This window comes from Cyprinus carpio, chromosome B25, assembly GCF_018340385.1.
Source record: "Cyprinus carpio isolate SPL01 chromosome B25, ASM1834038v1, whole genome shotgun sequence".
Classification (NCBI taxonomy): domain Eukaryota; kingdom Metazoa; phylum Chordata; class Actinopteri; order Cypriniformes; family Cyprinidae; genus Cyprinus; species Cyprinus carpio.
Genome location: NC_056621.1, coordinates 7,412,362 through 7,435,088, shown reverse-complemented (window position 1 = coordinate 7,435,088; position 22,727 = coordinate 7,412,362). Strand labels below are relative to the sequence as shown.

Here is a 22,727-nt window from a genome sequence, read left to right as displayed (position 1 = left end):
GCTGAACATAGCGAGGACGAGCGGAGGTATTCGCGGATTTGTATTACTTTATTTGAACGATTTAACAAATATTTTCAATTCAGTAACTATCTTAAATTATTCAGGTGCAAAAGATTGATGAAAATGTCACATAGACGACGGCGTTATCACGCGGTACCGAAACACTAGGTGTCGCTGTGAGTCAAGTCGCGCTTCATAGAAACAGGATTTCCTCGGATTGCGCTTTAGTAGGCGTGTGTAGTGTATCCCAATGTGTCTGTTTTTGGTCAGTTGTTGTAATTAAGAATAAAATGTTGCCTGTATTATAACGAAATCGATTTGCAAGTGCACTAGCATGGACCGCAAGGCAGCGTCATATTTACACAGCGGTGGTTAATCAGGTATTTTTCATTATTTTTGCCAGTTCATAATACTGTGTGACAGATAAGAGCTGATGAATTATTTATTATTTATTCAAACTAAATAATATAAGAAATATGCTTGATCAAAATGTTGTTCTCATATGTATGTCTTCACTAAATAAAAGCGAACTTCTCATTATAGCCCTATGTACTTTTAGCTCTGGAAACACATAAATGAAACATTATATTTTATATGGTAAATATTTGATTTAATAATGTTTTATATATATATATATTATATATATATTATATATATATATATATAATAAATTGTCAAAATATTGTATATTTATATTATAAATATTTCAATTACATTTTAATACATTGAAATGTGATCTTGAAGGAAGGAAGTACATTGCCAGTCTTGACATGGATAGATGCATAGAGATGCATTTCTAGCTTTTATGTTTATTTTTCCTTTACCGTGTTCTTCTAAGTGTGTGATTATGTTTCATCCAAGGCTCTAATACGATGCTCCGTCTGATGTCATGTCACCGGTGGCAGACCTTCATACGAACTAGAGTTTGGGTGAGATGGTGCTCCACCTCCGTGAAACCCAAATCCCAGCAGGGCTCAGATCAAACCCGCCTGAACCCCCTCAACATCCAGATGCTCTCCAGAAACCTACAGGTGCAGATATTCCGGGGTCAGACGCAGGAGTACACAGACGAGGATGTTGAACGCAGTATAAGACACTTACAGCAGCATCAACTCTGGGGGAAAGAAACCGCCCTGTTGCCTGACGTAGAACTCAAGTTACCTCAAATGTACGGCAGTGACATCGACGAACACTTTAGTTTACTTGCCCAAAAGCAGAGCCTTCCTTACCTAGATGCGGCCAGTCAGCTTCAGAGAGCAAGACTTCCCAGGATGCCCAAGGAGTGGGCTTGGGAAGTGGGCTGGACTCGGTACGGGCCGGGCGATGAGCGCCAAAGTGTGAATTTCCCAGAGGAGAAAGCTATCGTGTTTGATGTGGAAGTGTGTATGGAGGAAGGACACTGTCCTACGCTGGCCGTGGCGGTTTCCCCAAATGCCTGGTGAGGTTTACTGACCGTAACCGGTATATATTCGCCAGGGATTCTACCAGTGATTCTAGACAAACTTTTTTATTTGGTGTTGCAGGTACTCATGGTGCAGTAAGAGGCTCATAGAGGACAGGTACACCTGGTCTAGTGATCTGACGCTGTCCGATCTCATCCCCCTGGAGACCCCAGAGAACTACACCCAACCACTGGGCGGTGTCTGGCAGAAGAGGCTTGTGGTTGGACACAACGTGAGCTTTGATCGGGCGCACATTAAAGAACAGTACTTATTAAAAGTGAGATTCATTTTAGACTGACTTCAAATATTTCTGTACTTGCTTTTTTTGTTGATTCTGAGGGAGCAACAGTATTAAAATATTTGATCATGAAACAGAATATAACACTTTACTTCATGAATTAACAAAAAGGGGTTCATTAATTAAAAAATGCATTAGAACATTATATTTTACGGCAGGTTTTCCCACACTGGGGTTTATGAAGGAACTAAAAGGGGTTCATTAATTGAAAAGCTAATAATTAATTTAATCAGATGAATACATTTCAAATAAAAACTGTCTAAATAAAACACTTGAAATATTTTATTTGGTTACCTGCATGTTATATGTCCGTTAACCAGCTTTAGAAAACTGTAAACATGGGTTATTAAGTTATTGAAATATTGCCTTAATATCTCAGGAGATACTTTACAGAAAATATTTTCTGTTAAAATGACTGACAAAAAGGTTTTGGAAACCCTGACACCTTGACAAGTGACTAAATTCAAATGAGTCTGAAATACTTGAAACTTGAAACTATTAAAATAATTTTTGTGTTACTTAAAATAAAGCTGAAATAAAAGAAAACCTAAATATTGGAAGAAAATCTTCAACTTAGAAATGTTGTCTTGAAAATGAACTGAAATAAAATAAGTTAAAGTTCTGAAATAACTCCTTTAATTTATAAAATAGAAGTATTTAAAAAATAAAAACTAGTGATAAAAGCACATAACAAAACTACTAAGAATGAAACTAAAATTAAATCAGAACTGAAAATATAAAAATAAACGCTAATTTAAAATAGTAATAAATAATATTAAATAAATTAAGGGATTTGCTGAAGATGACTTTTAATAGTGTTATTAAAATATTAGTATGTTTAAAGATTAACTTTAAATGAACACACACAAATAAATATCCAGTATTAACTGATAATAAACAATTACAGTTAAATAGAAATCTCTAATATTGGCCAAAAAACAAGATGAAACCCTATGTATCATGCGTGTGTTTTTGGGCTGGTCTGTGCAGGGCTCCAAAATGCGTTTCCTGGACACAATGAGTCTCCACATGGCAATCTCCGGTCTGACGGGATTCCAGCGCTCACTCTGGATGGCCAGCAAGTACGGCAAGAGAAAAGGGCTACAGGAAGTGAAGGAGCACATGAAGCGGCTTGGCCGAAGATCTGAGGGCCCGAAGGTTCGTACAGACCTGCTCAGCCTTAATAGTTCACAATATGACCAACCGGTAACAAATTGTATGTATTTTCTCTTGCAGATTGGCTCGTGGGAATGGGTTGATATTAGCAGTATTAATAACCTTGCTGATGTTCATGCTCTCTACGTGGGAGGAGAACCGTTGAGGAAAGAAGCTAGGGATCTGTTCGTGAAGGGCAGCATGGCGGACATTAGGACAAATTTTCAGGTAAACATGTAAAAGAAACAGTTCACGCAATTTTCCTGAAAAGGTACTCACCCTCAAGCCATCCAAGATGTAGATGAGTTCGTTTTGGAGAAATGTAGCATTACATCACAAGATGGTAACTGTTTGACTCTCATTCTGACGGCACCCATTCACTGCAGAGGATCCATTGGTGAGCAAGTGATGCAGTGCTACATTTCTCCAAATCTGTTCTGATGAAGAAACATCTACATCTTGAATAGCAGATTTTCCTTTTTAATTCAGTTGTTCCTTTAAATGTCTATGCTGCACCTTTTTATAAATGAATGCAAGTATAAATGAAGGAAGTGTATTTTAGAGTTTTCTTAAGATGTTTTATTTTGTTTTCTCTGATAGGAGCTGATGCAGTATTGTGCTCTTGATGTTTTGGCCACACATGAGGTCTTCATTCAACAGTTGCCTCTCTTTATGGAGCGGTATGCCACTTCATTTACATAAACCCACCACCAGCTCTATATTATGGCATATTATTGTTAAGTGACCCGTCGTCTGCATTTATCTAGGTGTCCTCACCCAGTGACACTTGCAGGTATGCTAGAAATGGGCGTATGCTATCTTCCGGTCAATCAGAACTGGAAGCGGTACGTGGAAGATGCCCAGAACACTTATGAAGAGCTGCAGAGAGAGATGAAGAAATCATTGATGATTCTGGCTGACGATGCCTGCCAGTTATTGGAGGATGAGCGGTAAACATGCACTAGCTTGTTTCTTTCATAAAAACCAAATTTTTTGAAAGAGTCCCTGAAGGAAATGTACCCATTTTTAAGGAGCATACAGTTACTGGCCTGGCGTAAAATTGGTTCTGCTTACAGTTGGTATGGTCTGCTGCGCAGGTACAAAGATGATCCCTGGCTGTGGGACTTGGATTGGGACGTTCAGGACTTCAAGCAAAAGAAAATACCTGTAAGCAAGAAGAAAGCCAAACAAGAGGCCGAGGCAACAGCAGCAGCAAAAGAAAATGTACCAGAAGACTGGAACGAGGGTATGGGTTTTATTTATTTATTTATTTTTATTCATTTGGTGTGGTTCATGGTTGAGTTACAGTATCTTGTTGGAAACAGTTTTAGACAGTTAATATGTTTTAAAAAGTCTCACCAAGGCTGCATTTATTTAATAAAAAATAGAGCAAAACAGTAATATTATTACAGTTTCAAATATGTTTCTGTTCTAATATAATTCAAAATGTAAATTATTCCTGTGATGGCAAAACTGAATTATCAGCAGGCATTACTTTAGTCTTTAGTGTTGCACGATCCTTCAGAAATCATTAGAATATATTGATTTAGTGCTAAAGAAACATTTTTATTATCTTATCAATATTAAAAAATTATTAATTTAAAATAATGTATATGATTAGAAGTGTTGATGAAAAGTTAAATATATTTTATCAAATATGTTTCAATATATTTAATATAAATAAATACATTTTATCACTTTTATAACTTTGTCTTTACTGTGAACTGTACTATATATATATATATATATATATATATATATATATATATATATATATATATATATATATATATATATATATATATATATGAAAAACCTAAAACCGTAAGACCTAAAAACATTGAATCTTCAGGATCCCTAAAGGTTTTTAAAAACTTGGAAATAACAGGTAATTTTAACAATAAATACTGTAATAAAATGTTTTTTTTTTTTTTTTTTTACAATATTGTTAAAATATTAAATATTATTATTAAAATATTATGTAAAATATTTAAAGAAAATTGCACTCTCTTTTAGTTATTTTAAAGGATAATAAGATTAATAACACTATTTCAGACCCAGGTCCTCCTTCAGAAGAAGAGCAGGCCGGTCTACACCCCAGCGGAGAGCTTTTACAGAGAATAAAAGAGACAGTCAGCTACCTGCCAAAACGGAGACAGCACTTACCGGCCCACCCCAGGTAAGTGCCGCCCCCTATTATCCCATCTGAATAATAACAGCACACTGCATGAGCGCACATTTTGTACGTTGTTTTTGCTCAGCTGGTATCGTAAGCTGTGTGTGAAGATGTCTGAGGCCGAGGACTGGTCTCCTGGAGCCAGTCTCATCAGTCTGCAGATGAGGGTCACGCCCAAGCTGATGGGCCTCACATGGGACGGCTTTCCCCTGCACTACACCGACAAACATGGCTGGGGTTACCTGGTACCAGGCCGCAGAAATAACCTGGACACCTCAGAGGACAGTGAAGGACCTGTATGTCCATACAGGTAAAATAAAGCAAAGATAATATTGTGTTCTTTAGGAAAAAAAAATACAGTGGCTTGACAGCATCTTTCCTAAAACTTGGCTTCCAGGGCAATTGAGAGCATCTATAAGGAGTATTGTGAGCGCAAGGGAAAGGAACAGCCCCAGTATCTGGACAGCCCACCTTCTGATGACTTCATGCTGACGGACAGTGCCGTGTGGCAGACGGTTAGAGCTTTGCATATTACTAAATAGAGTTTTTAGGGCTGGTATTTTCCTTCAAAGTGGTCATTTTCATCCATGTCTGCATGTTTTTGTGCATGTGTGTAGGTTGAAGAAATGAGTCGACTGGAAGTGTTTGATGATGAAGCACTGAGTACAGCAGGCCCATCCAAGGGGATCAAGGTTAGGTTGTGATTTTGTGTCATTTTTAAATGTTGTTAATATATATATATATATATATACATGTGTATATATATATGTATATATATATATATATATATATGTATACATTTATATATATATATATATATATATATATATATAATATATATATATATATTACTGTTGTTTAATGTTTGTTTATTTATTTATTTATTATTATAAAAATGTTCTATTTTTAAATTAATATTATGTGCTATATTAACTGTTAAATCACAATTAAATAGTGTAAAAAAAGTACTGTTATTAAATGGATATATTAAATAGTAGTAAATTGATTTAATTAATTTACATTTTTAAAAATAGAAAGAGTTATTTAAAAATATAAGTAGTATTTAAATAGTATTTAATTTTGATTACTTTTAAAAAATGAAATGTTATCATTTAATGCTTTGCAAACACATATTTTAGTACTAATAGCTATATTTACTCATTAGAAAAAACTAAATTCATTAGCTGAAAATGGAAACGGCGAGTGTCCCTATCACAATGGAAATGGACCATACAATGATGTCAACATCCCTGGATGCTGGTTCTTCAAACTGCCTCATAAGGTATTAGATTTTTGTCCTCATTGTACAATGCATAAGTCAAGTTAGAGTCATATTTGACTCAAATGGTTTCAAATCACAGGATGGAAATGAGAACAATGTGGGTAGCCCCTTCTCTAAAGACTTCCTGTCTAAAATGGAGGATGGTACACTTCAAGCAGGACGACGAGGCACCAACGCCACACGAGCGCTCGAGATCAACAAGATGATGTCATTCTGGAGAAATGCTCAAAAACGCATCAGGTTTGAGAGTCTCTTTTAGATATGCTAGTCTTTTGAATGGGTAGATGGTGCTTACAGCTGATATTTGATCCAAAATCTCTTATTTTGTCTGTCTTTGCAGCTCCCAGAAGGTGGTATGGCTCCGTAAGGCAGAACTGCCGCGCACTGTCAGACGGTTTGTTAATGGAGTCCTCTATTGTGTCTTTTTCACTTGAGTGAAAACATCAGAAGTCGTCTGACCTTCTCTTTGCTCCTTCATTAGACATGATGACTTTGATGAGGAAGGACAATATGGTGCCATCTTACCACAGGTCATCACAGCTGGAACCGTCACTCGCAGAGCTGTAGAACCAACATGGCTGACTGCAAGTAATGCTCGGGTACGAGAGTGCAGTGCCTTCCGTAAAACACTGTGAATGGCAGTTCATAATTAATGGAGTCAATTCATTATTGCCATTGTGTGTGTGTGTGTGTATAAATCTGGTATATTTTGTTATATATTATTTATTAGATATTTTTAATATATTGTTTGTATATAGTTGTATAGTTTATCGTTATTACCGATTTAGCTCTAAATCATTCATGCCTATGGAAGCACATATCCGCCACATAAGAAAAAAGTTGTGATATGGTAAGTCATCTAGAAATGATGAGGTACTATGGTATAATTATGAGACAAAATATCAAAATTATGACAGTTGAGTCATATGACTTGACTTTATCTCATAATTTCAACTTTTTATCATAATTATGATGTAGCATCTCATAATTTCTACTTTTTTTGACATAATTATGACATAGTAGCTCATAATTTCTCATTTTTATGTCATGACTTATGTCAAACTTTCAACCATTATCACAAAATATTTTATGCCACAATTATGCTGTAGTGTCTTAATTTCGGCTTTTTGTCAAAATTATCACGTAGAAGTATCCCAATTTCTACTTTGTGTCATATTTGTGACATAGTATCTCATAATTTATAATTTATCATGACTTATGTCAGTTAAGATGGAGCATCTCATAATTTATTTTTTTATGCCATGACTTGTGTCAAAATTTTGTAATAATTGACCCTACACAAAGACCCGCCCCCCTTAGTTACGGTTACCATGCAAGAAGCCATGCTGCTCTTACACCACATCATGTTCTCATGCAGTGAAAAATGCAAAAATGCTTGGAGCAAAGAGGACACTTACAATACACCAACAGGCAAGACTTTAGAGCAGGTTACTTTAGCTATGAAACAAAGTCTTAGCTTTCAAATTTTATTTAAATAAATATAATTTTGTGGCTCTTTAATGTGTCGTGACAGATTGCTGCAGCACCTCAGTTCAAGCGGCATGTGAACTGATCATCTCTTCCGCTTTACTAGTAGTTATAGCACAAAATAAACATGAATGAACATCAGAGGGTATCTTGTTTCAACCGTGGAAAGACATCATTACACACCATTTTTCAAGTCCACCAATGTTAATCTACTCTCTTAACTGATTTGTTTGTCGGACAAAAATAGCAGATTCAGCGTAATGATCGGTCAGATCCCCTGTCAATCAAACTCCCTGCGAAGGGTCAATTATAACTTTTTAACGTGAAAGATGATTTACCAAAGCATGTATTTTTTTATCTTGTGTGACAGAATTGGGCTGCCATAATTGTGGCATGAAAGTAGCATTTAATATCTGAGGGTTTTGTGTGTTTTTGCAGAAAGATCGTGTAGGCAGTGAGCTGAAGGCCATGGTGCAGGTGCCTCCTGGGTATCACCTGGTGGGAGCAGATGTGGACTCTCAAGAGCTGTGGATCGCTGCCATACTGGGCGAAGCACAGTTTGCAGGAATGCATGGTATTCCAGATGCACTTTCCCAGCCATTAGATTCCAAGATGCAAATTCCTAAAAGAAGATTGACTTGCATTCACATTTAGCAGACACTTTTATCCAAAGTGACTTACAAATGAGGACGCCAAATCATGTTTCTTATGAAGAGCAAACTACACCCTTTGGTCATTCTTAATTTCTGATTTACAGGATGCACAGCGTTTGGATGGATGACGCTCCAGGGAAAGAAAAGTCAGGGCACGGATCTGCATAGCCGTACCGCAGATGCTGTGGGCATTAGCCGTGAACACGCCAAGGTCTTCAACTATGGCCGGATTTATGGGGCTGGCCAGCCGTTTGCTGAGCGACTGCTAATGCAGTTCAATCACAGACTAAGCCAACAGAAAGCAGCTAGTAAAGCTCGCCAGATGTACGCACTTACCAAAGGACTGCGTAGGTAGGTAAAAAAAACTAAACATAAATAAATAAATAAATCACAACTCAATAATTTAACAATTTTTAAAATGGTTAAAATGTGTATATATTATATTATGAGATATTAAATTGTATTAATTCTAATAAAATTATTGTATAAAAATTAGTGCTGTCAAATGATTAATCGCATCCAAAATAAACATTTTTTTTTTACATAAACAAATGTGTGTTCTGTATATTTATTATGTATATATAAATACACACATATACGCTATATATTTTGAAAATATTTACATGTATATATTTATATAATTTATATTATATATAAATATTTAATATATAAACATATTTTTCTTAAATATATACATGCATGTGTGTGTATTAATATATACATAAGTATACACAGTACAAACAGATATATTATGTAAACAAAAACTTATTTTGTATGCGATTAATCACGATTAATCGTTTGACAGCACTGATAAAAATATATTGAGTATATTAAGTTTTATTACATTAAATTATAAAAAGTATTGAAAATATAAATAACACTAAATTGTGTGTTGTTGTAATAAATGATTCATAATATAAAAAGTTATTAAAAACAAGTTGCATGAAAATGTATTCAAAAAAGTGAAGATGTATTAAATATTTAAATTGATTAAATTAATATAATATAAAAAGTTATTAAAATATTCATATTAAATGATATATTATTAAATTATGATTTTATTTGTTATATTTTATAATATAAAGAAGTTGTTATTTATTGTTTTGCTTTAAATAATTGATTATGTGCAGATATCAGCTGTCTGAGGAAGGGGAATGGTTGGTAAAGGAGTTGAATGTGGAGGTGGAAAGAGCTGAGGATGGCAGCATCTCACTCCAGGATTTGCGTAAAATCTCCAAACTGGCATCTCAAAGGTCTGCTGACTACTGTGTAACACAAGCTGTTTTATACTAGTCTGTGTTGAACAAATCTGCATGTCAAACTTGTGTTAAATGCTTGAAGTCCTCCAGAAGGAGCAAGAGGAAGTGGAATCTCACAGGGAAGCGTGTGTGGGCAGGCGGTACAGAATCAGAGATGTTCAATAAGCTGGAAAGTATCGCCCACTCTGAGGAACCAGCCACTCCAGTACTTGGCTGCAGGATTTCCAGAGCTCTGGAACCTTCTGCTGTTCATGACGAGGTGAGACAACACTTGAAATAACAATCTTCTTGTAGCATTTATACCTCTGCAACTGATGTTTGTAACTGCGTGAAATGACTTGCTGTACACTTTGAGCTACAGGAAGGCTAATTGAGCTGAACCGTCTTAATGAGACTTTTATTATGCTTTAGTTCATTACCAGCAGAATAAACTGGGTGGTTCAGAGTTCAGCGGTGGACTATCTTCATCTAATGCTGGTGGCCATGCGGTGGCTGTTTGAGGAACACAACATTGACGGGCGCTTCTGCATCAGTATTCACGATGAGGTGCGTTATCTGGTAACGAGTGAAGATCGTCACAGAGCTGCACTGGCCCTGCAGATCACCAACCTGCTCACCAGGTGAAGGCCTAACTTTGATTCCGGTTATTTTTGGCATTACCCTGTGAAGTCCATGCTTGAATATTTTTTGTCCGTACTCAGGTGCATGTTCGCCTATAAACTGGGAATGATGGACTTGCCCCAGTCAGTGGCTTTCTTCAGTGCGGTGGACATCGATAAGTGCTTACGGAAAGAGGTGACTATGGACTGCGTGACTCCATCCAACCCCACAGGAGTGGAGCGGAGATACGGGTTAAGACAAGGTCAGACTAAGCTTCAATTGTCACATTAAAGGAATAGTTTACCTGAAAAGGAAAATTAGCTGAAAATGTACTCACCCTCTGGCTGTCTAAGATGCAGATGATTTTGTTTCCTAATCAGATTTGGCCAATCAGGATCCTCTGCAGTGAATGGGTGCCATCAGAATGAGAGTCCATGATAAAAACACAGTAATCCACACGACTCCATTCCATCAATTAATGTCTTGTGAAACTGGAAAGCTGTATGTATTTAAGAAACAAATCCATCATTAACTAAGTTTTTTTTTTCTTTTACATCATACCATTTCTTCTGGCTAAAATATGAGTCCACTTTCCATATGTTGCTTTCTCCAGTGAAAACATTGTCATCTGAATCAGTAGAGAAATTTGAAAATAGTCCAAAACAGTTCATTGATGAATTTTGATGTGAGGGGACAACACAGGATGGACTTTTTCACTGGAGAAAGTGTTATCATGAATTATGGACTACTCTTTTGGCCAGAAGTGACAGACAGTTTAAAGTTAAAACACCTTCATGGATTTGTTTCTTACAAACATGCAGCTTTTCGCTTCACAAGCATTGATTACTTGTGGATTATTGTGATGTTTTTATCAGCTGTTTGGACTCTCATTCTGACGGCACCCATTCACTGCAGAGGATCCATTGGGGAGCAAGTGATGTAATGCTAAATTTCTCCAAATCTGAAAGAAACAACTACATCTTGGATGACCTGTTAAGATTGTGAGCAAATAATGAAAAATAAATTCACCAGATCATATGTGGACATTTGTTTATTAAGATTTTAGCAGCATTTTGTGAACATGAACTCATTAACACTTTATAAATTCAAATAAAATGAACGACTACAATGTATTAATTAAACCAGAGTTAGAAATGGATTCTTTATATATTGGAAAGCAACTTGATCCTGTTTTTATATGTCAACAGGTGAGGCGTTGGACATTTATCAGATTATAGAGATCACCAAAGCATCGTTGGCCAAAGGAAAACAGCAAGCTAGAAGGATATAATATTTGTGGCATGACAAGAATGAACACAGGTGATGCAGTCTCTCTCAGCACATAAATGGCCACCCCTAGTGTGAACTCAATGTTGAAATGAGAGAATTGAATGAACAGGATACTAAAAAGTGCAAAAGGAGGACTAAAAGCTCTTTTTTCACTGCTTCCTCCTCTTTTTCTTTGGTGCTTGAGTTTCCTCTGGAACTTGAGAATCTTCAGTCTAAAGAAAGAAATAAAGACACCATTGAAGATGAAGAGCCCAAACTCACAGCACTGTCTGAGTATGAACATGTTTAAACAGAGACACACATGTTGGCTTTGATCCTGCTGCTGTTCCTGTTCCTGCAGTGCAGCTTCCAATGTGGCCGCATTGATTCTGAAGTCTCTGGAAGTGCTCTGTTTCATGTACTGCATCAGATTGACCTGTTTGAAAACATTCAGAGAGTTGCCTTCATTTTTCACAGGTTTTGGTAACACTTGTTGTATATGAGACTTGGATCCTCTGAGAAATACCTTGGATTTCTTGGAGAGAAGAATGAGAAACTTCTCATACTGCTCAATGTTGAAAATGAGATTTGGGATGGCTTTAGTCTCACGAAGGACTTTAGCCTAGAAAAGAAATCACATCAGATGCACAAAACATTTTCAAGACTTTGCACACCAAAGCCTAAATTGTTACCAAATATTTTCATTAAAAAAAAAATTATTCAAAATGGTTCCTACTGAAGCAGCTGCTACCGCCTCGTCTTCTTTTTTCTTCTTCTTCAACTTTTCCGAGCCTCCTGCCGTCAGCTCTCCACTCTGTACAAATGAACATGGTTTGATAATGTGTCAAAGACAGTGTGGTGAAGGTTGAAAAACATCAAAAACAAAAAATTCATTTTCAGGTACACACCTGAACATAGGTGATGAAACTGTAACACTGAGGAGTGAGATGAGACCCTGACAGCTTCACCTGGACACAAGAGAAGTTAATTTAGTGGTATTTCGGTTAAATGTGGATCTACAAAAACCACACCTTGAATATTTTTAACTAGGTTTTTATGGTTTTCCGTTAAATATAACCCTATTTGGCAATAATGGCTATTTGGTTCTTTAGTTAGGAAACAACAAAAGGCATAAATGTTGAGTTGTATATTAAATTGTACATCATTGCAACACTTTATTGAGATAAATGTTGCAACTACACTACCTTTTAAAAGTTTGGGGTCTGTAATATTTTTGAAAAAAAGCCTCTTAAGTCCGCCATTTATTTTATGCATTTATTTGATCAAAACTACAGTTAAAACTGTAATATTGTGAAATAATTACAATTTAAAAGAGCAGTTTTCTATTTAAATACAATACTGAAAAAAGTGAATTGTCACCATCATTACTCAGTTTTCATTGTCACATGATTCTTCAGAAATCATTCTGATATGCTGATTTAGTGCTGAGGAAACATTTTAATCCCAGCAGAAATTAATTTCAGTAGTTTCTGATTTTCAAAATCAGACTTTAAAGACGCATCATCACACCTGTTAAAGTTTAACATTTAATTATTCAGAAAAATCTTACCAATTTCTCCAAACGTGCAGGTAGCTGGCCAGGTTGGGTCGCACACAGCTGAATATACTGCAAAATAAAAAAGAAGTGTTCTTAATGACTTTAATTTTATGTGCAGCTCTGTTTTTGTGTAAAGATCCCCTAAACCATTACAGAGCAAACTGAAATGACTGAATTGGCGATAAATCAGAAGGAGACTCACATATTTGGTAAGCGTAGTCAGGATGCTGTAGGTTCGACTGAGCTCTCTCATTAGTGTGTCTGTGCAGGGTCCCGTGGGCAGGGCGGTCTGAACCAGCTCGTGCAGAGCTGTTAGCAGCGTGCCTAACTGAATCGTGACAGCCTTCTCAATCGGGTCCTGCTGGCCCAGTGGCTGCTGGGTGTTTCCTGATGCAAAAACACACAAAGGAAATGGCTATAATGCTCTTTATCCTAGATCTGGGATGTCCAATCCTGGTCCTGAAAGGCCACAGTCTTAATTAAACACACCTGACCCAGCTAATCAGAAACTTCCAGGCAGGTGTGTTGGAGGTCTTTGGTGTGTTACCTGAAATTGTTCGGTCTGAGCTTATCTGGCCCTTCTTCTTGGCGATCAACCAGTCGACTTCATCCAACACCTTTCCAACTTGAGACAAGACTAGAAGCTGGAAAGAAAGAGGCGGATGTGCTCTAATAACAGGTATGAAGATTTAAAAACTTGTTTCTGAAGACTGTCGGTTCTTACCGTGGTGGATGCAGCTGTTTTCATGCTGATGATGGCAAAATGAGACTGTTTCTCCACCTCGACGTCCTGCTCAGAAACAGAGATTATTCTAGTGACGTAAGATCAAGTGTGACCCCGAACCACAAAACCAGTCATAAGCAGCACGTGTATATTTGCAGCAATAGCCAACAATACTTAGTATGGGTCAAAATTATCGATTTTTCTTTTATCGCAAAAATCCTTAGGAAATTAAGTACAGATCATATTCCATGAATATATTTTTTAAATTTCCTAAAGTAAATATATCAAAACTTGATTTGATTAGTAATATGCATTGCTAAGGACTTCATTTGGACAACTTTAAAGGCGATTTTCTCAATATTTAGATTTTTTGCACCCTCAGATTCCAGATTTTCAAATAGTTGTATCTCAGCCAAATATTGTGCAAACCATACATCAATGGAAAGCTTATTTATTCATATGTATAAATCTCAATTTGGAAAAATTGGCCCTTATGACTGGTTTTGTGGTCCATGGTCACAAATGTAAAGTCCTCCAGTACTTTAAATTTTTAAAATAGGCTCATTTTGCTGCTTTGAGAAGATCAGAGGCCACAGTACCTGATCGATGTCTCCCAGCTGGCTGTGTATGTCCTGGCACATCTCCCAGAGCAGAGACACTGGGCTTTTATACAGGACATGCAGGTTGAACAGCAGTGACAGCAAGCCCTTAGTGAGTGAGATGTCCTCTGAAAGAGAGAATATCTTTATAAGAAACCAGTTAAGTAGGGTTGGGATATAAAATAATGCAGCATTGTGAATATATTTACTGAAGACTGCACTATTGCTGTTTGAAAGCATCTCAGCAGCCCTAAATAAATGTTTCTTCTTTGTATCTGTACATGAATCACTTACCAAAGTTGGTTTCCTTACAAATCTTCACAGTCCATGTGATCATTTGCACGAACTGCACAAAAAACAAAAAAAAAAACAAAAGCCACATTGAGATTCCTGACAGCTGACACTGAAAAAGCATGGGTGTTTTGAAGATCTACCTGCTGAGAGGAAGGATTGAGATGCCGTGAGAGTACGCTGAGGATGCTGACCAATAACTGAGCTTCTTTACTGTTGAACTCCTCCTCTCCCCCACTGAGCTGGTTCATCAGCGCTCGCTGTACAGAAAAGAAAATGTACAATATTTGCTCGTGTGTTTTAGACAGACGAACTGACTGAAAATGAAGCTGGTACCTGAAATTGGCGGATGTAGAAAGCTGTTTGCTCTGTCAGATCAGACCCTTCACCCTCTGCCTCTCCTTCCCCTGAAACATCTTTAAGACCGTTTTTTGTTTCTGTTAAATTAAAGCGCTATAAACATACATAAGTATTATGTAGAAGAGACCGCAGTATTACGAGGCCCACCGAGAGATGACAGGAAGTTGCTCATGCGTGTCGGGTATCGCAGTAGCACAGTGGTGAAGACTCGCAGTAGACCCTCCAGACATAGTAAGGACACACTCTGACCTTTCTCCTTCTTCCCAGCATCCTCCACAGTTGACGGCACATTAGTGTAGCGCCACATTAGCACGCTGCATGCAGAGAAAGGCATGCATGAGGTTAAAAATTGCAGCTTCGTTTAGGCACTGAACCCCTGTGTGTAATGAAATACACTGCTCAGTAACATAAGCCTTGACCTGGTGATGTCACAGAGGTGGCGGAAGGTTTTATCAGGGCTCTGTCCCTCCGGCCCGTCTGTGTGTCCCGTCTCCTCCAGCTGCTGGATCTTCTGCAGAGCCACACTCACAGAGTAGCGCAGGAAGTCTCCCTTGAACGCAACACAGACAGGCTCTCCTCACGGCTCTGAGTGCTGTCTCTAAAAAAAACAAACAAATAAATACATAATTTCTCATAGTGATATTTGTGGAAACCATGATGCATTTCTCAGGATTCTTTGATGAATAGAAAGTTCAATGAACACCATTTATTTGAAGCTGAAATTGTAACATTATAAATCTCTTTAAATTAATCACAATTAATCTACAAGAGAAAACAGATATTTCAAATTCTTACTTTTTGATCAAATAAATTCAGCCATGGCTAGCATAAGACTTCTTTCAAAAAATTCACAATTAAAGTTTTCACTGTACTTTTTGATCAAATAAATTCAGCCATGGCTAGCATAAGACTTCTTTCAAAAAACATTGAAAAAAACAACAACCCCTGAGTTTTAAACGGTAGTCTATATGTTCATGTATATATGCTCATGTAGTTACACACTCAAACTGTACCTGAAAAGAGCAGTGAGCAGTGTGGAGATGAAGCCTAGAGACAGCAGGCTGCGAGAGGTTTTGCTGGACATGGGGCGGCCTTTTCCTGCCCGTTCCTTTAGGATCTCAGACACCTTATGATAGCGCTTGAACAGCTCCAGAACGTCCTCAAAATGGTTCTTACTGCTCAGCGTGTGCAACACAGAATACGTTAAACACATCATAAAAGATGTAAAAGTAATCAGAAACACTTTCACAAACACACACTTGTAATTGGCAGTGATGAAGTTGTACTCCATGAGAACCTCATTCAGTCCCATCACCAGCACAGCATAGATACTGTTCTTCACTCCAACACTGGAACTTGTTGAAAACTCGGCACACTTATCCTAAGACACATTAAATGAGACAACAATTTAGTATTGTTAGTCAAAGTTTCCCCACTTTGACTAAATGTACAATACTGTTCCAAGGGGAAAATTTACTAAACGGCAAATTAGCGTTAGAGCGTAATTCCATAAAAGTGCTGATGGGAAGGGAAAAGTCTGCATGTGACTTGCGCACATTAAAGAACACAGACGCAGCCAGATCATTTTCAGAATGATCAGCACAAATTACCGCCTGCTTTAAGACATGCTTTTTCCGGGCGTTAAATAATATCGCAAATACCAGTAATTTGACAAGTGCAAACATTAGCAAATCACCTTGCGTGATTCATTTTAATACTCTCCTCCCATAAATTTTGCGTCTGAAAGGGAAACTCCTGCAAAAGCATATTCAAATAATTGTGTCCACAACTTTTCAGGGCTAATTCTTCACTGCGCGTCTTTAGTAAATACTGACAGTACCTTTTTTAACGCAAGCTGTTAGTAAATCTGGCCCCAATATTTTTTTATTCAAAGAAAAACCAGCAAAGGTGGGAATTACAACGTACCAACTCAAAATCCTCCAGTTCGCTTTTAATCATGCGCTTCGTTATGCTTTCCAATATAGCGTGCAGTTCACTTTGAACTCCACCCTCTTCATCTTCGCCATCTTCATCATCGCTCACATTGCCACCTGACTGTATGTTCTGGTTCCACAGCAGGCAGTGAACCGTGCAGCACAGCAAGTGGGCCTGGAGAAACCTACATTAGCTGAAAATTCTTGTGATCAGGTGCATCATATCAGTGTGATTGAGGCATCGCATCAGTACCAGAGGCTCCTGGATGAAGACCTGATCTCCATGTGCGCTGATACACGACTCCAGCTTCAGAGGCGGAAGCAGATCTCGCTCTGGTTCAAAGTATCGCTTCAACTGATAAACAGATAATGAATGGATCAGAGCAGGAAGGCATGAGAGCTCAATTTAGGATGATATACACTCACTTGTGACAGGAGGGTCTGCATGATGGAACTCGCCAGCTGAGAGTTGCGACGAAGGACATCATGGAAACCCTTTAAAATCAAATGCATCACATTCTCAGTACAGTGCAGAGGGATCACTGAAACTGCTGTATTGTTTCACTCCTGTAGGGGAAGTGAGAGGGTCAGACCTCATAAAGCATGAGCCGCACATCAGCCTGCTGGTTAAGGCAGCGGCGTAGACTGCTCAGGATCTCCAGACAGAAGGCTTCATTAGCGGCAGTGTTATAGCGCGAGTGGACGTCCGCCTGGACCTGGAGGAGACAGAATCAGTCATAATCACAATAACACAAGAGTATGCAATGAAAACTGCATTGCACATATGTCTGCAGATGTGTATTGTTCACCTGGCTGGATGTAATGGCCTGACTGGCCTGGCTGGAAGCTAAACTCCCCAGAATACGAAAGTTCTTCAGTAGCAACAGGAAGCCTGCCACTGCTGACTTCCTGCCATCTAAATTCTTCAGAGAAAGGATAAGATTTATTGTAACTTAGTCGTAACTTGATGCAGAGGAAAATACATTTGGATGCGTGGACCGTTTCTTGCTATACCTGGAGAACATTGCCTTCCGGAGGACCAGGATGAGGGCATCCTTCATAGACATGCTCACTTTGAGCAGAGGCTGAGCAGAGGAAACGTTAAACATATCACATACTTAATCATGTGACAGCAGCTCATACTTAATATCATGTGGGTTGAGATGTTACCTGCACAGCTTTGAGGAGACCTTGAACAGTGCTGAGAGGCAAGTAGGAGAGCTGATCAAATGTTTCTGTGACCTTAGAAGAAGATTCCAAGAGGATCATGGGAGCAGACATCACAATGCTGGAAAGAAGGTCTGTGGAAGTGATGTAGTTCAGAAGAAATGAATGAAACCTCTACGAATAAGCTTGAATAAATATCAGCAAGAAGATGACTTCTAACCAATGAAATGGGTGACAGGTGAGGCCGTTTTAGTCACCAGCCGGTTCAAGACTTGTTCTAGAATCTCCCCTCTGATTGGTTCATGCATCTGTACAAAAAGAAAACACAAAGAATTGGCTTCTTGTCACATATTTGAAATATCTGGAGCATGCTTTAAGTAATACAACTGGAAGAACATTGGTTGACCACTATACTATACCTTGAAGCTCTCAAGGAGAACTTGTCCACCAAGTCGACACGCTAGCTGGTTTGGCGTTTTAGCCGTGCTTGACGTTCCTTCTGTGACCTTCCCAAATGCTCCGGCTTTAGGCCCAAAAGAATCCAAAAGTATAAAGCCCAGTTGTACCAGACCTTGAGTGACATGATCCCAGCCAAACACGCTGCAAATAAATATATAATACATTAAACAAATCTACACAATAAATAAAAGAACCCAAAATCACTGCAGTTTAACCAGACCTGTTTTTGACAGTGTCTAAAATCATGTCGGAGATGCTGTTACACTGAGGCAGCAGTTCCTGCAGAAACTTAGAGCTGTGCTGAATCTGATCATCCTTGAAGTTCTTAGTGACGGCGCCCTTCAGGAACTCAAATACCTGAGCATTATGGGTAATTTTAAGAGTGGCACAAAGGTTTGAGACAGTAAAACCACTGTTTTTAGGCCATCACAGGCACATTTGAAAGAATTTGAAACACTCAATGTTTAAATGCACACATGATACGTAAAAATGCCATCCTGATAGACAGCTTACTAGGTTTTAAGAGGAATAATGAAACGGAGACATACCTGCTCTTCGTACCGTTGTATGCGAGCCACAGAGAGCAGCAGAGCAATACTGAAGGGACACAACGGATCACTGTGGGCCATCTACAAAAGAAGACCAACAGCTAGCACACAGATACTCAAAGAAAAAGGTATGTGAAACAGACAGACACTCACCTTAAGGTTTTTAAAAAATTCCCTGCCGAGCTCATGGTCAAGACGAATGGCAAAGACGATGTGGAGGATGACGGTTCCTTCTACGTGACGCAGCTGATCCTGTGGTATGGTCTGCACCTCCACATCTTCACTCCTTACAGATACATATATAAAAATTATCTAGGTGTCTTTATTTTACATACCAAGTCAAATGAAAAACGAATCGAGCAAGTGTCCTACTCACTCTCCTTTCCTCTGCTCCTCTTTCTGAAGTTGGTCTTGCTTCTTGAAGTAACTGATGATTCCCTCTAGAACCAACTTCTTACAGCCCTGTTGATTAAAAAAAAAACAAGAATCTGACCATATAAACACACTGTGCACTTCTAAAGTACTTCTAAAACACACAAGCTATAAACTGACCTTGGCAGACAGCAGCAGCAGCTGATAGACCAGAGGTGGAATCTCCTGAAGATCCAACTTGAGGAACATCCGCAGAATCTTCTCAATCAAAAACTGAAGCTCCTCAGCAGATAACGGAACATCCCTAACACAAAATATACAGTTTTCTTCATGTTCAAGACAAAAGTGGGTAACTAGCCAGTAAATATGTCATACCTGAACATGGTTGTAAGGTGTATTACACACTGTGGATCCCATCTGCATGAATTGGAGATATGTTAGTTCAAGGCAGAAGACTGACTGCCTTTTGTGTTCTGAACTGGTATTACTTGAAAAGCAATGTCACATTTCTTGATTTTTTTCTTTATGGATACTAATTAAAAAAAAACTATATTAAAGCACTTAAAAATAAGATTTTACCTGCTAGAGCAAAGACTGTTGATCAGCTGTTTCTTATATTCATCTCCACTTAGCTCACCTGAAGTAAAAAAGTATACTTGTATGTATGCTACTATATAATACAATTCAATAAAAATCAATAAGAAACCAAGCAAACAAACCAGTCTTCAATCAGAAATCATTCCGATAGGCTGATTTGGAAAATTCAAGTCAATAAGGCTTTAAAAAAGTTACAGGTTTCTTATCTCTACTCCAGAAGTCTTAAAGGTGCTGTAAGTAAAATCCCATAATTTGTTTGCAGATATTTAAGAAACATGCTAAGTTAACATACTTGTTTATCTGGAAAAACAATGCTACAGTCAGTTATTCTACTTTGAAAATGTGCATTCCAGGCCGGAATGTCAGTCTCTGTTTTGGTTTGTGAAACCCGCCCACTGCCAGTTTAACCAATTGTATTTCGGCACCTCGGGTTGCCAGTTGCCAAAAAAAAAAAAGCTTATTTCATTCCATTCATCGTCAAGTGCGCTCGTTTCTGTTTGTGTCCTCAATCTGGCAACCTGCATGTGAGTCTGAGGAGGAGTGGCCGCATGAAAAAAAAAAACCCTCCAATATTTTGAATTTGGACTGCAATACCGAGTTCAACCACTCGGTGTCAATCCTATATACAGCACCTTTAACCCAGATTTACTCCGTTAACATTACTTTTTGAAAAGATAAAGTTTTTGCTGTTTTACTCTACAGAGTGATTTCCTTTTTAACAGAACAGTTTGGGCTTAACAAATAGCAACTTACCTTTCCCATAAGCCAATGCTTCTGTAGCAGCAAGAGCTGTTAGAATTGTAGGGAAAAGTTCCAGCGATCTCCCACTATTCATCTCACCTACTTTGATGGCATCCACATATAGAGACGCTAACGTGGCTAATGCGTGACCAGGTAGACTGTGTGTCTATGGCACAGAAGAAAAGCATATTACAAAGCTACAGTATTAATACCAAGTTCAACTCCTCCAAATCAGGTTTTTGGACTTGAACCAAAGATTCATTAACTATAAATAATAAACATTTAGAAAACACTTTAATTACAGGTTCAGTCCTCCATGTGGGATTCGAACCTACTGGTTCAGCCAAGATGATAACCAGTGCATTGCTATTAATTTGTGTACGGTATGGTAAGTAACTCACCTCTAACATCAGAAGCCCAATGATATCTGATGCCACTTCCGTCTGCAGGTCTCCAGATTCACACAGTGGAATACAGTGCTTGTACACAAGCAGTCTGCGGTTAGCACCATGCGAAACACTTACCGGTGAACCTAACATCACAAAAACAGTTTGATATTCAGCTCTGTTTGATGAAGCAGCAGCACAGAATTAGTAAACGCACGCAAATGAAATAGAATTAAAACGTTACCTTTAAATATGGCTTTGATCAGGATGCCTGTGTCCTTCCCTTTCAGAGCACTATTAGTGAGCATGGTTGTGAGCTTTAGAAAGACACAAAAAGCACATTTAAAAGTGATCTGCATATAATTTAAAAATACTGCCTTGTACGTGACATTTCAGACTATTTGCATCAACTGCAGCCTCATTAAATATCAGTACACATATTAAACACAAACCTGATCATCAGACAGCAAAGTGAGATGCTTTTGTAGCTCATCTACACCATCACTCTCTGATAATGATAGGATTTTATCCACCGAAACCTTCATATTAGACATCTATGTACACTGACCTGTGAATATACATAGCAAGACATAATATCAAAGGAGCTCGCGACGTCCTAAAATGAGAATCTGTCATTTCTGTTTTATAGTGCTTTTTGCTCTCTTTGGAGCTTGACGGTAATGGACACTGTATTTCTGCTTTTAACTGTAAATACCACTGTATTTCTCCAAACGTTATTCACAAATTTCTATTTTTGGGTTCCACTGTAAAATATTAGCCTTTAGATATAGAACAATATGAAATTTCATTCATAATTATTCTCTGCTTACTATATTTGACAGCTCAGGGATGTTATAACCAATATACAAATATTATTAAATAACCATTTATAATACGAAAACAGACTTATAGAACAGAGTCACAACACATGCACTTATTAGATATGCATATGTTTTTACGTAATTAATAAATGTGAAATACTAACACATGTAACAGACTAATTTGCTCAGATATTAAGATCTCCTTTATATTTATTCATACTGAAACAAACAAACCAGAACAACTGTAGCAACAACTGTCAGATTAGCATAAGACACGACATACTGAAATATGAAAGCGTTAAATGTGTAATCTGCCTTTACAATACCAAACACTTGCCTGTTTACTGAATTTTATGTAGGATCTGTTTATAAATGTTCCTTTTTTAGGAGAACTGTTGCTTGAAATCTCTAGCCTTTTGTAGTCGGTAACCCGTTAGCTTGTTAAATAACAACCGAAACTCCCGCCAGTGTGTCCATGAAACGCTTCCTATTGCGTCATGTCGCGTCTGTACGTTTGATTGGCCAGTGTGGGCGGGGTTAGCGGACCA

The 22,727-nt window shown here is 37.9% G+C and overlaps 2 protein-coding genes across 3 annotated transcripts; one reads left to right on the top strand and one right to left on the bottom strand.

Annotated features, from left to right (window-relative positions):
* The first annotated feature begins 44 nt into the window (after positions 1–44).
* polg (polymerase (DNA directed), gamma) lies at positions 45–12,362 on the top strand. Of its 2 annotated transcripts, XM_042752582.1 has the most exons (23): positions 45–380; positions 862–1,438; positions 1,524–1,719; positions 2,731–2,898; positions 2,977–3,123; positions 3,496–3,575; positions 3,663–3,845; positions 3,993–4,141; positions 4,951–5,074; positions 5,157–5,381; positions 5,469–5,586; positions 5,689–5,763; positions 6,237–6,353; positions 6,433–6,593; positions 6,694–6,747; positions 6,835–6,952; positions 8,280–8,415; positions 8,599–8,845; positions 9,625–9,747; positions 9,844–10,012; positions 10,165–10,373; positions 10,455–10,615; positions 11,562–12,362. In XM_042752582.1, exons 2-23 carry the CDS (start codon positions 873–875, stop codon positions 11,642–11,644), a joined length of 3,609 nt encoding a protein of 1,202 aa, XP_042608516.1. In that variant the 5' UTR covers positions 45–380; positions 862–872; the 3' UTR covers positions 11,645–12,362. The 2 variants fall into 2 exon arrangements, with proteins under 2 accessions (XP_042608516.1, XP_042608517.1); XM_042752583.1 differs by lacking the exons at positions 10,455–10,615; positions 11,562–12,362 and having other exon boundaries at positions 46–380; positions 9,836–10,012; positions 10,165–10,334.
* On the bottom strand, positions 11,714–22,669 carry fanci (FA complementation group I). Its single transcript, XM_042752610.1, is given in 39 exon segments — positions 11,714–11,855; positions 11,945–12,058; positions 12,149–12,244; positions 12,359–12,436; positions 12,531–12,590; positions 13,193–13,249; positions 13,383–13,567; positions 13,728–13,824; positions 13,905–13,970; positions 14,504–14,631; positions 14,798–14,849; positions 14,938–15,054; positions 15,131–15,210; positions 15,302–15,468; positions 15,574–15,706; positions 15,709–15,752; positions 16,168–16,329; positions 16,414–16,535; positions 17,081–17,263; positions 17,342–17,443; positions 17,515–17,583; positions 17,682–17,804; positions 17,898–18,051; positions 18,103–18,173; positions 18,259–18,389; positions 18,476–18,563; positions 18,675–18,855; positions 18,935–19,071; positions 19,263–19,343; positions 19,416–19,548; positions 19,639–19,724; positions 19,815–19,938; positions 20,010–20,051; positions 20,214–20,271; positions 20,985–21,138; positions 21,374–21,504; positions 21,603–21,675; positions 21,811–21,926; positions 22,517–22,669. Coding segments are annotated over 38 exon segments (4,044 nt in total). The 5' UTR covers positions 21,913–21,926; positions 22,517–22,669; the 3' UTR covers positions 11,714–11,792.
* Positions 22,670–22,727: the final 58 nt, after the last annotated feature.